The sequence below is a fragment of the Furipterus horrens genome, unplaced genomic scaffold (assembly GCF_987537825.1).
Source record: "Furipterus horrens unplaced genomic scaffold, mFurHor1.1.pri manual_scaffold_1, whole genome shotgun sequence".
NCBI classification, from domain to species: domain Eukaryota; kingdom Metazoa; phylum Chordata; class Mammalia; order Chiroptera; family Furipteridae; genus Furipterus; species Furipterus horrens.
In genome coordinates this window covers 91,970,237-91,985,485 of record NW_028327171.1, presented here as the reverse complement: position 1 = coordinate 91,985,485, position 15,249 = coordinate 91,970,237, and the positions used below count along the sequence as shown (strand labels likewise).

Genomic DNA, 15,249 nt, shown 5'->3' with positions numbered 1-15,249 from the left:
GTCCTATCTTGAAAATAGGATTTTAAAAATTATTGAATCAATTTCAGTGACTATGTACAGGTCATGTGACAAATGCTACAGATGGAAAGAATATTTGACTGGGATTTGATGGCTCAGAAGGGCCTCTGAAAAGTAAAGTATTGCCTTTGCTCATTTATAATATATCCATACGATGGAATACCAATGCGCATTTATGGTACCACATCCATTTAGTCATGCTATTTAAAAGGGAATGAGGAAAAGCTCTATAATATCTTGTCTAGCTGTATAATGATAAAAGGCACAGGCAATGTGGAGAGTATACACCCTTTTCTGCAAGAAAGGGGTGGGGGAATATGAAGATATGTACACATTTGCTTATATTTTAAAAAAGAAATGGTGATAGGATAAAACAAAGACTAATGAAAATAGCTACTCATGGGAGGGGAATACAGAGATAAAAGTTAGATCTTCTGAATGTACCGTGTCGTTTTGATGGCAAAATCATATAAAACATTTATATGCGTCATGATTTTAAAAAGTTGAAATCAGAGGAAAATAAAAAAAAGCAAACCCTAAAATTTTTAACACAAATAAAAGCAAATTAAGCTAACTATGTATCAAGTTGGTGGACATAAAATGCACAAAGAACAAACATTCCCAGTAACTTTTAAACATAGTGTTTTGCCTGTCTGTCTCTAATGAAATATACCTAAGGACAAAACAAACAAAACAGCAAATAAAGCAATCTCTTTCTGTAGCTTCAAAATAACAATATCTTATTGCTACTAGCACTAACACTAATTATTTATCCAACAGCATATATAATAAGAACCAAGATTTTGGGGAGAAAGAAAAAGCATATAGGCATAAAATCAAAGAACTTATAATAAGCCTTTTTCCCAAAATATACATCAATAATACTAGTATTTCCAGTTCAAACTTGAGATTACAAGATTTTATTTTATTTCCAGTTGCTGTTTGCCCACTATTAAGGCCTAAAGCCAATGTAACTCAGTAGCAGTGAGCTCCTAAATATCAGATGATACTAAAGAATAATGATGAATTTTCTTACAGACATAATCATAACACCATCATCTATTAGAATTACATAAAGAAATATTTATAGGTGAACTTATATGATGTCTAGGATTTGCTCTAATGGAGCACTTTTCCCTTCAGGTGTTTGAATCACTTAAGAAACACAGCAAAGATTTAACAAGGTAAAGGTGGGCTGTGTTAGTCTCACATTCCCTCTGATAGAACTATGTGTTGTTTTTATATGACAGGGGTCCAGAAGGTTTGTTTTAATAGCCTTCATTCACGGGAACTTGCACACCTGCAGACTCTCCCTCCCCCATCATACCTCTGTGCTGAAGAGCAAGGACAGTATGGCTACAGGGGAGGGAGAAGGGGAAAGAAGTTAGAGATGAGGTCAGATAGTCCAGGCACATTCAGGGCACTGGGCTGTGCATTGTTAAAAGGGTGATCAGGAAGGCCTTTTCGTGAAGGTGGCCTTTGGTTCATGAAGAAGTCAGGGAGGAAGCCCTGGACGTGTGGAAGAAGAGAAGGAGCAAGCAACACCCTTCCACCATCAGCTCCCTACCACTTTCCTGGTTTATTTTACTCCAAATCACTTATTACCATCTAACACAGTCTGTGTTTTACTTTGTTTTCTTTGTGTTTTGCCCCCATTAGAATGCACACTTATAGAGGGATGAGATTTTTGTTTTGTTTCTGCTGTATCCCTAGCCCGGGGTCTGGTGTGTCGCAGGCATCAAATATTTCTGGACTGAATGTATGCTAACCTCATTTGTATAGCTCTGTAATTAAGGCTCCAGGCAGACTGTTGGTCTGTACTAGAGCTCTCCCACGAAGCAGGGTTGTGAGGCCATGTGATGTGTGTGTGGCATAGACTCAGGGTCTGATTTTTAGAGAAAGAAACCTGAGCTTAAGTAGTGTATTGGCCAAATCCTCAAAGTGTAGTTTATTCTCAATATGCTTGCAAACATTCATGAGTGTGAGTGTGTGAGTGTGTGTGTGTGTGTGTAATTTTGTCATCTAAAAGGGGGAGCATATGATCTCTGCATGGATTAGCCTTTCACATCCTTCAGAGTCTGCACAGTCCTATGTGAATGCACATAGTTCCACCAACTCACTTTTGGCAAGAAGTTCTCCCAGAGAGGTTGCCCTGTTTGACTACTGCCAGAAAGAGAGCAGACCTATCTTCCCTTGATGATTTTGCTCTCTTTCAAGTGACCATGCCAGTTGGCAAGTACGATGCCAGCCTGGCTTGCTTCCTGCCAGCCTGTGGTCTGAGATCATGGTTGCTTGCAGGTTTGTGAACCAGAAGGTGAATTGGAGGGAGAAACCTGTCACAATGCGGAGGCACAGAGGCAAGCCCCCCTGCTGGAGCGATGCATCAAAGAGCTGACCTACCAGGAACTCCAGGAAAGCGCCCCCTGTCTGGCTGGGCTCAATCCTGGAGAAATGGGCTCTGTCAAGCCAGTAATGGCCTTCTAGGTTTCCTGCACTTCTTTCTCCCTCTTTACTCTCACTCAGCGGTAGACACTGACTCACCCTTCCAGGGCCCCTGTGCTATTAGTGGTTTGGGTCAGTCCCTTTTCAGAGCTCTCAGGAAGCCAAATGTGAGCAGCAATTTGCAATTAGAAGTAAAAAGCTATTTATACTGTTCCTATTTTTTCACACATAATGCCTGCAGCACTTTCAGAAATACTCCTTCCTGTGAGAGCTGAGTGAGAACAATGTGTAAATGACGTGAATGGCAGACACGGGCAGCTACTCAGCCAGCAGGTTCTGTGGGACGCTGACAAAACTGGAGCTGGGGACATTTGCACTCTTATTTTCTGGTTGCACAAACTCTCCAGGCCACTCAGGGCTCTATGTGGTGCTGGTTCCAGGTGAATACAGTACATGGCTAACAAGAGGCCTCCAAAGCTTTCTGTTTTCCTGTTGACTAACATTGGTCTCAAGCAACTAATTGAAAAGAAGTGGGCAGGCTTCGTACCAGTAATTAATACATTTCTAAAGTAACACTGTAAACTTTCATTTTTATTTTCTAACCTTTTTTTCCTTTCCCTTCAAATGGAGTAAACCAGAGATTCCACGATAGCAGAGGCACTGTATGTTTGCTTCTGTAGGGCCTAACACCTTCTAGCACCTTCCTGGCACAGAGTAGGTGAACATATTTCAGAAGCTGAACAACAGATGCCAAAGGTCACTTTCTAGCCTTTCTGCCGCAGAGTGTAGTTTATTTCAGTGAAAAGACAAACTCGTACTAGGCTCCTGCATTTATAGCAACTTCAGCAGTACTAAAGCAAGGTTTGCCTGTCCTGATTCTGGGTCCTGAGGCTAGGGCTACACTGTTGATATTGGAGACATCAAAGTCTTCCTCCCTTGCAGCAGGAAGAATAATGTTGATAAGAAAGCAGAGCACTTCAGAAGCATCATCCTGGGCTAATTAAGGAAATGAGCCACTTATGCAGCTCTTCTTTGCTGTATAAGTGGTTCTTTTCAAAGACTAGCTAGTCTGACACTTCTTTAGACCATGCCCGTATATCAAAGCCACTGAGGAGTGAACCCATGTATGTGTAGCTCAGGAAGTGCATACCTGGAGAATATGGAGGAGGTGCTGTTCTACTCTTCTTTTAAGGGGGGTTGGGGAAGCCACCTATGTTGAGGGAATGAAATGCTGCTTGTTAATAATATGTGGGTTTTTCTTCTTTTTATTTTCCTATGCATTATTTTTACTGTTTTCTTCTGCAAACAACTTCATTATAGAAGTAAACACCAAAGTCTTTTCTTTCTTTTATTGGATTTTTTGTTATCCCAAAGACTACATTCTTGGTCTATTGTATTAGATTCATTGTTTTTTCATAGCAATGAACTTAGTATTACCAGCTAATACTAAGGAGGTGTATTTCTTAATTTCTTCCAACTGTCCGCATACTGCTTAGAGTGTATCTATTCAATTATGCAATGACTTCCTGCCCTCAAATCAGATAATACCTACTGAGTACCTATTTTATGCAAACAGTAGTCTAGATCTTAAAAAGTTTAGAGACATTTGAGAGCCTTCTACATTCCTTAATATCAACACCAAGTTTAGAAACATTCAAGGTGGATGCTGAGTCTGCTCCCCTTTAACATCAAATAACCGTCAGGACTAGGAGGTAGGGTATTTTGTGATAGTACTTCATAGTTGCCAATTGAAAATGTCATTTTGAAAGGTACATATATATGGTTTTTCTTTCTCAACAAAAATTCCTCTGGGAAGTTCCTACTGTTAGGAAAATGCCCACTATTACCAAACCCCAATCCCAAAACAACTGTTAGATTGTGGGCAAGCTAAGCTTCCTGCTTATGCAGATACTGCTGAGAACCTTGCAAACATTCCCACTCTACCCACATCCTCCACCTACACTACACCCAACTGTCAGCACCAACCCCTTGCTCCCAATGGCCCTGTTCTCCACCTCTCCTTCCCCTTCCTCAAACCCTTTAAAACGGAACCTTCACTATTGCTCAGGGCTGCCATCTATTCGGATTCCGCCTGCCTGAAGCTTCTCCTCAATAAAGGCTTTGAACCAGCCCCTCTTTTTTGCACAAACCTAACATCTACTATATTGGAAAGGGAATCATGTGTGACCCTATCCACAACAGTTCTATGGCCAGTCCCCTTTGAACATTTGTCTCTCCTTATATGTCTTTCTAGCATTTAGAAACTCAACCTATTTTCTCTCTCCACTGCCTTGAAAAGTGTGCTAAAAAGCAAGACATAAAAATCTTATAATTATTACAAAGGTAAAGACAGTTTTTCTGTCCCCACTCTTCACCTATATGCTCTATTTTACCTTTGACTGCTTCCTATATTCAGGGACCTGTGTGTAGATATTATTTAATCCATATGAATCTAAATACAGAGAGGGTGTCTTTATTTTTGGAGGAATAAGGAAACAAAATGTGGTCTTGGGTGGGTTCTCCAGGACCCAGATCCTAGGATGCAATTAGAAGCAGGATGGAGGTGACACCTGGGAAAGAATGATAAGAGAAGAACAAGCAGGATCAGGCACAGAAAGCCTTCAGACCACAATATGCATCTGATACCTGTGAAAGGAAAGGATAAAGGAAGGAGGATTGGATAAAAGGAGCCTCAGAGGGCAATGCTGCTCTCAGCACGTCTCCAGCACACACAAGAAATTGCCCATACAGGAGTTGCAGGTTGGGTAGAAATGGCCAGATCCTAGTAACTCTGCTGTGCCTAGTTGTTGGTAGGGGCTGCTGGAGAGTTTGTGATCTCAGTAAATGCTATGGCAGGTCCCAAAGGCACTGCAGCTGGAGGTTTTCAGGAAATTGTACTCCTCACAGCCGAATGGCAAGTTTCTTAAAAGGATATCTGAGCCATGTACAACCACAGTTACTTAATGCCTCAGAGCTGAGATGTACATAAACCTAGGCCTAACAAAGGCTTGCCTTCCCAAATAGGAAGAACATTAACATCAGCAACCACTTCTAGCCATTTTGAATTATCTTCTGTGTGGCCTCTTTCACCACAGAATAAATTTACTGGCTTCAGCAAATTGGTATTAAGCAATTCAATTTCTATTGGTTTTAGAACTTTCTATACACACAGAAATTCTATGAATCTTCAAACGTCTTAAACCTAAGAGGCATATATGCATAGGCAAATGAAAAACAGAAAAGACATTTTATTTAAAAAAATAACTTGTCTCATTTTCCTAACCAGGTTATTTCTTATATATTGGTCCCTGACTTAGTAAGCTTAAAATTAGTAATTAATTATCTACTGTCAGACTTACTTTAAGGTGAGGGTTGGAAGGGACATCCTAGGCAATAGAAACAGCTTAGTTAAACCTACATCTATTTATCAGTATTAGTTTATTTATAGATATAATTGACATATAACATTGTATTAGTTTTGGATGTACAGCATAATGACTTGACATGTTTACATTGTGAAATGATTATCACAACAAGTTTAGTTAATAGTCATCACCATACATATTTACATATTTTTTTCTTGTGATGAGAACTCTTTAAGATTGATACTCTTAGCAGCTTTCAAATGTATAATGCAGTATTATTAACTATAGTCACCAGGCTGTATGTTATATTGCCAGGACTTACTCGTTTAATAACTGGAAGTTAGTACCTTTTGACCACCTTCACCTAATTTTCCAACCTCACCGCATTTCTCCACCCTCATTGCCTCTGGCAACCACCAATCTGTTTTTATACCTTAAATTCAGATTTTTAGATTTTATATATATGCGACATCACATATTATTTATCTTTATTTGACTGACTTATTTCATTTAGCGCAATGCTCTCCAGGTCCATCCATGTTGTTGCAAATGACAGAATTTTCTTCTTTTTTATGACTGAAAAGTATTCCATTTTATATACATACCACATTTTCTCTATCTGTTTACCCATCAGTGGACACTTAGGTTGTTTCCATGTCTTGACTATTGTAAATAATACTTCCATGGACATGGGGGTGCAGATACTTTTTAGAGTTAGTGATTTTGTTTCCTTCAAATAAATACTGAGAAGTGAATTTCTGTATCATATGGTAGTTCTATTTTTAATATTTTGAGGAGGCTCCATACTGTGTTCCATAGTTGCTATGCCAGTTCATTCCCACCAAGAGTGCACAATGATTCCCTTTTCTCCACATTCTTATCTCACGAACACTAATTTCTTGTCTTTTTGATAATAGCCATTCTAACAGGGGTGAGGTGATATCTCACTATAGTTTTGATTTCCATTTCCCTGATGATTGTAACGTTGAACATCTTTTCATGTGCCTGTTGGCCATTTGTTTGTGTTTTTTGGAAAAATATCTTTTCAGATCTTCTGCCTATTTTTTAATCAGACATTTTTGCTTCAGTTGTTTGAGTTTTTTATATATTTTAGATATTAACCCCTTATCAGATATAATTTGCAATTATTTTTTTCCTGTTCTATAGGTTGCCTTTTCATTTTGTTGACAGTTTCTTTTGCTATACAAAAACTTTTTAGTTTGTTATAATCCTACTTATTCAATTTTGCTTGTTTTTGTTTTTGGTGTCAAATCCAAAAAGCTATTGCCAAGACCAAATCAAAGAGTTTACTCCCTATACTTCCTTCCTGGAGTTCTATGGTTTCCAGTCTTACATTCAAGTCTTAAGTCCATTTTGAGTTCATTTTTGTGTACGGTGTAAAATAGTGGTTTAGTTTTATTCTTTTTGCACATGCCTGTCCAGTTTCCCCAAAACCATTTATTGCAGAGACTGTCCTTTTTCTTTTGTATATTCTTGGCTCCTTTGTCATAAATTAATTGACTTTAAATATGTGGGTTTATTTCTGGACTCTCTATTCTGTTCCATTGATCTCTGTGCATGTTTTTATACCAATTCATACTGTGGTGATTACTATAGCTTTGTAATATAGTTTAAAATCAGGAAGCACAGTATCTTCAACTTTTTCTTTTTCAAGATTGCTTTGGCTATTCAGGATCGTTTGTGGTTTCATATAAATTTTAGAATATTTGTTCTATTTCTGTGCCTTCAAAATTATGATAGAAATTTCACTGAATCTGAAGATTGCTTTGGGTAATATGGACATTTAACAATATTAATTATTTTAACCCATGAGAATAGAATTCTTTTTTTTTTTTTTAGAGAATAGAATATTTTTTATTTATTTGTGTCAATTTCCTTCATCAATGTCTTACAGTTCGCAGTGTTTATATTTTTTGCCCTCTTGGTTAAATTTATTTCTAATATTTTATTCCTTCTGATGCAAGTGTAAATAGAATTATTTTCTCAATTTCTCCTTCCGATAGTTTGTTATTAGTATAGAGAAACACAACTACTTTTTGTTTGTTGATTTTGTATCCTGTAAATTTACTGAATCTGTTTATTAGTTCTAACAGGTTTTGGTGGACTCTTTAGGATTATCTATATATAATATTATGTCATTTGAAAGTAGAAACAATTTTACTTCTTACTTTGCTTTGGATGCCTTTTCTTTTTCTTGCCTAATTGCTCTGGCTGGGATTTCCAGTACTGTGTTGAATAAAAGCAGTGAGAGTGGTCATCTTTGTCTAGTTCCTGATTTTAGGGGAAAAACCTTCAGTTTTTCTCCATTTAATATGATGTTAATTTTAGGCTTGTCATATATGGGCTTTATTGTGTTGAAATACATTTCCTTATAGCTACTTTGTTGGGAGGTTTTTCTCATGAATGGATATTCGGGTCCTTTTTTTTTTTTTTTTGTTTTTCTTTTTTTGCAACTTTTCAGATGATCATGATTTTTATTCAATTTGTTAATGTTGGTAAATCACATTGATTGATAAACCATATTTGTATTCCTGGAACAAGTCTCACTTGATCATGGTATATAATCCTTTTAATGTGTTATTGAATTTGGTTTGCTAATATTTTGTTGAGGATTTTTGCATCCATGTTCATTGTGGATGTTGGCTTGTAATTTTCTTTTTTGAGTGTGTGGTATCCTTGTCTGGTTTTTGTATCAGGGTAATGCTGGCCTCATCAAAAGAATTTGGAAGTGTTCCCTCCTATTCTATTTTTTGGAAGAATTTGGGAAGGATTGGTATTAATTCTTTTTTAAATGTGTGGTAGATTGCACCAAAAAGCTGTCTAGTACTGGACAGTATGTTAAGAGGTTTTTGTACTGATTCAATCTCCTCACTTGTAATTGGTCTGTTCAGATTTTCTGTTTCTTCATGATTTAGTTTTGCTGGTTGTATGTTCTTTGTGTTCTAGAAATTTATCATTTATTAGTTATAATTTTTCACAGTAGTTTCTTATGATCTTTTGTATTTCTGTGATATTAGTTGTAATGTTGTCTCCTCTTTCATGTTTGATTGCATTTATTTACATCCTTATCCTTTTAAAAATAAGCTTAGTATTATTCATTTTTTCTGTTATCTTTTTAGTTTCTGTTTCATTTATTTCCACTCTGATCTTTAATTCCTTCCTTCTACTAACTTTGGGCTTCATTTGTTCTTTTTCTAGTTCCTTCAGGTTTAAATCAGGTTGTTTATTACAGATATATTTTTTCTTAATGTAGGTATTTATCCCTATGAGCTTCCCTCTTAGAACTGCTTATGCTATATTCCATAAGTTTTGGTATATTGTATTTCTATTTTCATTTTTCACAACATACTTTTTTCTCTTTTGATCTCTTCTTTGACCCATTTTTTATTCAGTATCATGTTTAATCATATATCTGTGATTTTTACAGTGTTTTCCTGTAATTGGTACCACTGTGGTTGGAAAAGATACTTGATTTGAATCCTTTCAAATTTTTTATTTTATTTTATTTGTGAATCCTTTCAAATTTATTGAGACTTGTTTTATAGCCCAACATATAAACTGTCCTGTAGAATAGTTCATGTGTGCTTGAGAAGAATGTGTATTCTGTTGCTTTTAATGCAATGTTCTGTATGTGTCTACTAAGTCCACCTGGTTTAATGGTTTAATATGTCTTTTAAGGCCATTGTTTCCTTAATAATTTTCAGTCTGTATGATTTATTCACTGATGAAAGTGGGGTATCAAAATCCCCTACTATGCCTGACTAGTGGGTTGGGCATCATCCCACAAATTGAAAGGTTGCCAGTTTGATTCCTGGTCAGGACACATAACTGGGTTGCAGGCCAGGTTAGAGACATACAAGAGGCAACCTATCAATGTTTCTCTCACTCATGGATATTTCTCTCCCTCTCTTTCTTCCTCTCTTCTCCCCTCTCTAAAAATAAATAAATAATATCTACCAAAAAAGTCTGCTACTATTATTTTATTGCTGTTTATTTTTACCTTTAGGTTTGTTAATATTTGCTTTATACATTTAGATGCGTCTATTTGCATAAATATTTACAAATGTTATATCCTCTTGTGGAATTGAACCCTTTATCTTTATACAATGACCTTTTCTGTCACTTATTAGAGTCTGTCTTAAAGGCTATTTTGTCTGATATAAGTGTAGCTACCCTACATTTTTTGGTTTCCATTTGCATAAAATATCTTTTTCTATTCCTTCATTTTTAGTCTGTGTGTGTCCTTATATCTGAAATGGGTGTCTTTTAAACAGCAGATAGAAGGGTTTTGTATTTTACCCATTCAGCCACTATATGTCTTTTGATTAAAGAATTGTCAATACATCAAAAATAATTAATGGTAGGTATGTACTTATTTCCACTTTATTAATTGTTTTTCTGGCTGTTTTGTAATCCCTTTGTTTCTTTCTTTTTCTCTTGCTTTCTCTGTTTGTGATTATTATTTTCTGCAGTGGTTTACTTACAATCTTTTTGTCTTTTGTTTATCTACTGTGGTTTTTTGCTTTGTTGGTTAGCATGAGGTTTGCATAAACAACCATATTTATAATAGTCTATTTTATGTTGATAATGACTTTAGTTTTAATTCATTCTTAAGCTCTATAATTTTACTCTTCACTCCCACATTTTGTTTTTGATTCCACAATTTATATTTTATTATCTATTTGTTAACCCACTTTGTATTTATAGTTATTTTTTTCTATTTTTGTCTTAACTTTTACAAGTGGTTTACTCATCACCATTGCATTCGGTTATTCTGAACTTAACTCTTTATCTTTACCAAAGCTGTATTTTTCTGTTTTCCTGTTAGTAATTAATGGCCTTTAATTTCAACCTAAAGAAATCTTTTTAACATTTCTTGTAAGACTGGTCTAATGGTGTTGAATTTTATCAGCTTTTGCTTGGCTAGAAAACTGTTCCTCTCTCCATTTCTGAAGGACAACTTGCCATGTAGAATATTCTTCATTGGCAGGCTTTTTTTCTTTTAGCACTTTGAGTATATTGTTCTATTCTTTTCTGGCCTGGAAAGTTTCTGCTGAAAAATCTGCTGATGATCTTCTGGGGGTTCCCTTATCTGTAAAGAGTTGTTTTTCCCTTGCTGCTTTTAAGATTCTCTTCTTGTCTTTAACATTTTACAATTTAACTGTAATGTGTCTTGGGTTTAGCTTATTTTGAATGCTCTGGGCTTCCTAGATCTTAGATATTTATTTCCTTCCCTGGGTTAGGGAAGTTTTCAGCTATTATTTCTTCAATAAGTTTTCTGCCCCCTTTTTCTTTCTCCTTTGAGCACCTCTATAATGAAAATGTTGGTCTGCTTGATGTTGTCTTATAAGCCTCTTAAGCTAGCTTCACTCTTTCTTATTGCTTTTGATGCTCTGATGGGATGAATTCCACTGTCCTTTCTTTGAATAAATGGATCCTTTCTTCTGCTTTAGTCTCTGGTTGAGCTCCACTGTATTTTTCAATTTAGTTATTGTATTATTCATCTATGTGTTTTCTGTTTAGTACTTTCTTATATTTCCTCTTTGTTAGAATTTTTATTTTTTTTATGCATGATCTCCTGAAATTGATGAGCAGCTTTATGGCCATTATTTTGAATTCTTTTTCAGATAAATCATTGACCTTCATTTTTTATAAGGTTTATTTTGTTCTTTCATGTGGAATATGTTCCTATGTCATCTCATTTTCCTTGACTCTTTGTGTTAGTTTCTTATTCATTAAATAAAACATTTACCTCTCCCAGTCTTGAATGAGTGGTGTCATATAAGAGATGGTCTTGTTCAACTTTGCCCTCGCTCTTGATTGTCTCTGAGACCTTTGTGATTGTCCAAGCAGTAGTCTTTGTTCTTCATGGCTCCCAGTAGTTGAGGGTATCTATGATCTGTCAGTGTCCCAAAGGGGAGGATCTCAGTCAGTACCTAGATGCAGGCTGATTGGAGGCTAGACCCTCAGGAAGATTTTAAAACATGCAAATATACCTCTTTAAGGATAAAACTGGGAGATGATCATTTCTGTCTGTTTCCTCTGCATCAAGGCTTGGGGTGATAGTCAGTTACATAATGTTTCTTCTGTTTGATACCATCTCACTGAACCCATGAATACAAAGCTTGGTGGCCACCAGAGCCAGGTTATCAAGGGATATGTCCTCTGCACAGCAGCCATAAAAGCCAGGGCACCAGACGTGTGCACATATTTCTTTCTCAGAGATTCTAGAGCAGTGGTTCTCAACCTTCCTAATGCTGTGGCCCTTTAATACAGTTCCTCGTGTTGTGGTGACCCCCAACCATAAAATTATTTTTGTTGCTACTTCATAACTGTAATTTTGCTACTGTTATGAATCATGTAAATATCTGATATGAAGGGTGTATTTTTATTGTTACAAATTGAACATAAAACATAGTAATTAATCACAAAAATATATGTAATTATATATGTGTTTTCCAATGGTCTTAGGTGACCCCTGTGAAAGGGTCATTTGACCCCCAAAGGGGTTGCGACCCACAGGTTGAGAACCGCCCATTTTAGAGGCTTGAGGCAAGGCAGATGGAGACCTCAGAGATGGTACCTGGCAGGTAGCCTCCTCATCTTTGGACTGGACTGAAGCCAGCCCCTCAGTATTTGTTAAATTAGCAGACTGCCCCTCAGGCTACAGATAATAAGATAAGCAAGTAGGCCTCTTTTATGGAAAGACTTGAGTGTTTCTGTCTGCTGCCTTGGTGCTGTGTCTTAGGGGGATATTGGCTAAACTTATCGAGGAGGAAATAAGAAATGGAGCTGTGGGGAAATAGAAGGTGAACCTTGTTGGTGTGGAGGGGATTTGTGGAGGGCAGTGTAGGGTACGTGGAGAGACAAAGCCATCCAAGAAATTGATGCTTGATGAAATAGGTAAGACAGAGCCAGGAAAAAAAAAAATTGAGTAATAGGGATACGTCTTGATTAAATCAGTATCATAGTCACCAGCAAATTGAGATACTTTCCTCTTTTGAAAAGTTCAACAGCCCTGATGTGGAGATACTCTAGTTTAAAGGATGTGGGAAAGGAGGGTCAGGTAGAGACTTATCTACCTGCTTGTCTCTCCCCTCCTTTCTCCTCAGAATTCCCAAAGGCTCCATGGAACACATCTGAGAAACTGTCTCAACAGATATCCTTTCTCCAGCTTAAGTTTGGATTGCAATGGAAGCAATGAGAATGCACAACGAAATCCCCACAGCTTATGGAATTTTCCTCACTGTCTCTGCTTATGTCCGCACCAGAACACCAGAAAACCACCTTTCCTATTTCATTCTCAAAAGTCAAGGGTCAATTAGAAAGTTCAAAAAAACAATTTGGTTTGATTGGAGGGAGAAAAGTAACTGAGAAATCATAGGCAGATTTAGCTTGGTTGGAATAGGAGGACTGAAGATCAAATTGAAACTAGTGGCTTTAACTTCCACTTTAGCAATGGCTGGAAGTTCTGCGGTGGACCAGGAGAAACAACTGTCATTACTTAGAGCCGTGTTTATTAATTTTTCAGAACTTGGGATGAGTAGAGTTAAACCCATTTTCAAGTCATAATTCTAATATGGTATTCTAATAAAATTTCCTTACCCTTTATTTCCTTGTATGAGGCTACTCCCAATGCAGACTACAGATCCTTCAAATCACCTTCACATATATACCTATGCATTTTAGGCACATACATACCTATGCATTTTAGGCAGAGGAAGACAAGAAAAATCTGAGCAGGATGCAGTCTCTTGATGGATAATCTTCAGCTAAAAGTGCAAAGTTACAAGCAGCAAATTGAGGCAGCAGTAAGTGCCTGAGGCGGCTGCAGCTTAAGGGATTTCTCTGCTTTGTTCTTGATTAACGGAGACCTGTGGCCCTGAGCTAGGTGTGCAGCTTGTCAGAGAGAAGCAACTCAACTCCAAGTCTGCTCATTCTCTGTTTTTTTTTTCCCTCAAGCTAGAATCATCACCCATGGTAAAAATTTTGTGCTACTTTTCCCTCCAGGGAGCCAGAGCCCTCTCCCTCAATCTTGTGGTTATACATAAACATGTACATTGCAAGAAGTGAGCCAAGGAAGAGCATGGTATCGAGTAGAAATGGCACATTCTTTGGTTGGGTAGTCACCCTGAAGCCTTCCTCACTCTAAAACCTGGAGTGAGCATAAATGCAACTCAAGAGTCCTTTTTCTGATGAGCCTGGATATGACTGTGCACAAAAAACATTATCACTTGAAATGTATCTGCCAAGGTTGGGATAGTATCCACAGCTACATGGATGCAATTGGTAAGTGCCACATATATTGTCTTATACATAATACTATCTCTTTACAGGGGTTTCCATTTGGTTATTTAAATATTTTGGTCTAAAACACTGTTATATCTATTACCCATTGACCCATATAACTGTAAAGATCAGCCCGTCTCTGCCCAGGGTAGAATAAGATATTGAACTGATGGCAAAACAAACAACCATGGTTATTTTAGCACATACCAAATCTGTGAGAGCTCTTCTATATCCAGTTGGTAGAAAGTGCCGACCATGTTCTACACTTACAGGGAAAAACAGCTATAAAAATAGATCTCGTGCCTGCTGGAAAGTCTGAAACCCTATATGTCATACCAAAATATGCTATTTCATTTAATATGCAGAAGTTTAGATTCCTTTCACACATTTTTCAACTTTCTTATGTCAGAGCAGAAAATATATGACTATGTAGGCACCGGGATGTTTTTTTCATTTTTTATTTTTATAGGAAGCACAAGCCAATCAATATCTTTCTAAGTATAAGAAGTAGCAACATGAGTTGAACAAAGCTAAGGAAAGGGCAGAGATAGCAGAATCTCAAGTCAATAAACTCAAAATTAAAGCAAAAGAGTTTGGAAAAAAGGTACGTCAGATGTTCAACTCTTAAAATTATGTGTATTTAGGGCTCATAACATCACATGGACTAGTATTACAAGACATTTCTTGTTTTTCTCTTTAAACACTTTTAAAAAGCAGTAATATCAAAACCAAAATCTAATAAAACCTTCCCATACTACTGAATTCTACTTGTCCAGGTAGTAGGAAATACTGAGCATTTCAGTGGGATGCACACTGTGCTTATACTTCTCAAATGCTTAATTCTAGGTTAGCTTGCAGGCTCTGAGAGCCAGGGCCTAAACTCATTTGTACAGAATAGTCAGGAGCCTAGGGAGCAAAGATGGTTTAAAAAGCACAGATGATTTGCTTGAAATTCCAAATGGACTGTTTCTTTGGTAGATAAGCACGAGACTTTGTGCCATATCAATATGGAGACCTGGGGGCTCAGGTTTAAAATTGAGGCAGTGGTGAACAAATGCCAGAGGTCTTCTCTCTAGCCTTCTGCTCTAAATCACAGAGAAAGACACTTTCTATA

At 37.0% G+C, this 15,249-nt stretch overlaps 1 protein-coding gene across 1 annotated transcript in view; it reads left to right on the top strand.

The window, feature by feature from the left end:
* MYH15 (myosin heavy chain 15) overlaps window positions 1–14,763 on the top strand; it is a 144,714-nt gene extending 129,951 nt beyond the window's left edge. The window contains 4 exon segments of the mRNA XM_090286803.1: window positions 2,317–2,419; window positions 13,559–13,599; window positions 13,601–13,657; window positions 14,605–14,763. Of these exon segments, the coding sequence (XP_090142929.1) occupies window positions 2,317–2,419; window positions 13,559–13,599; window positions 13,601–13,657; window positions 14,605–14,763 (360 nt within the window).
* Window positions 14,764–15,249: the final 486 nt, after the last annotated feature.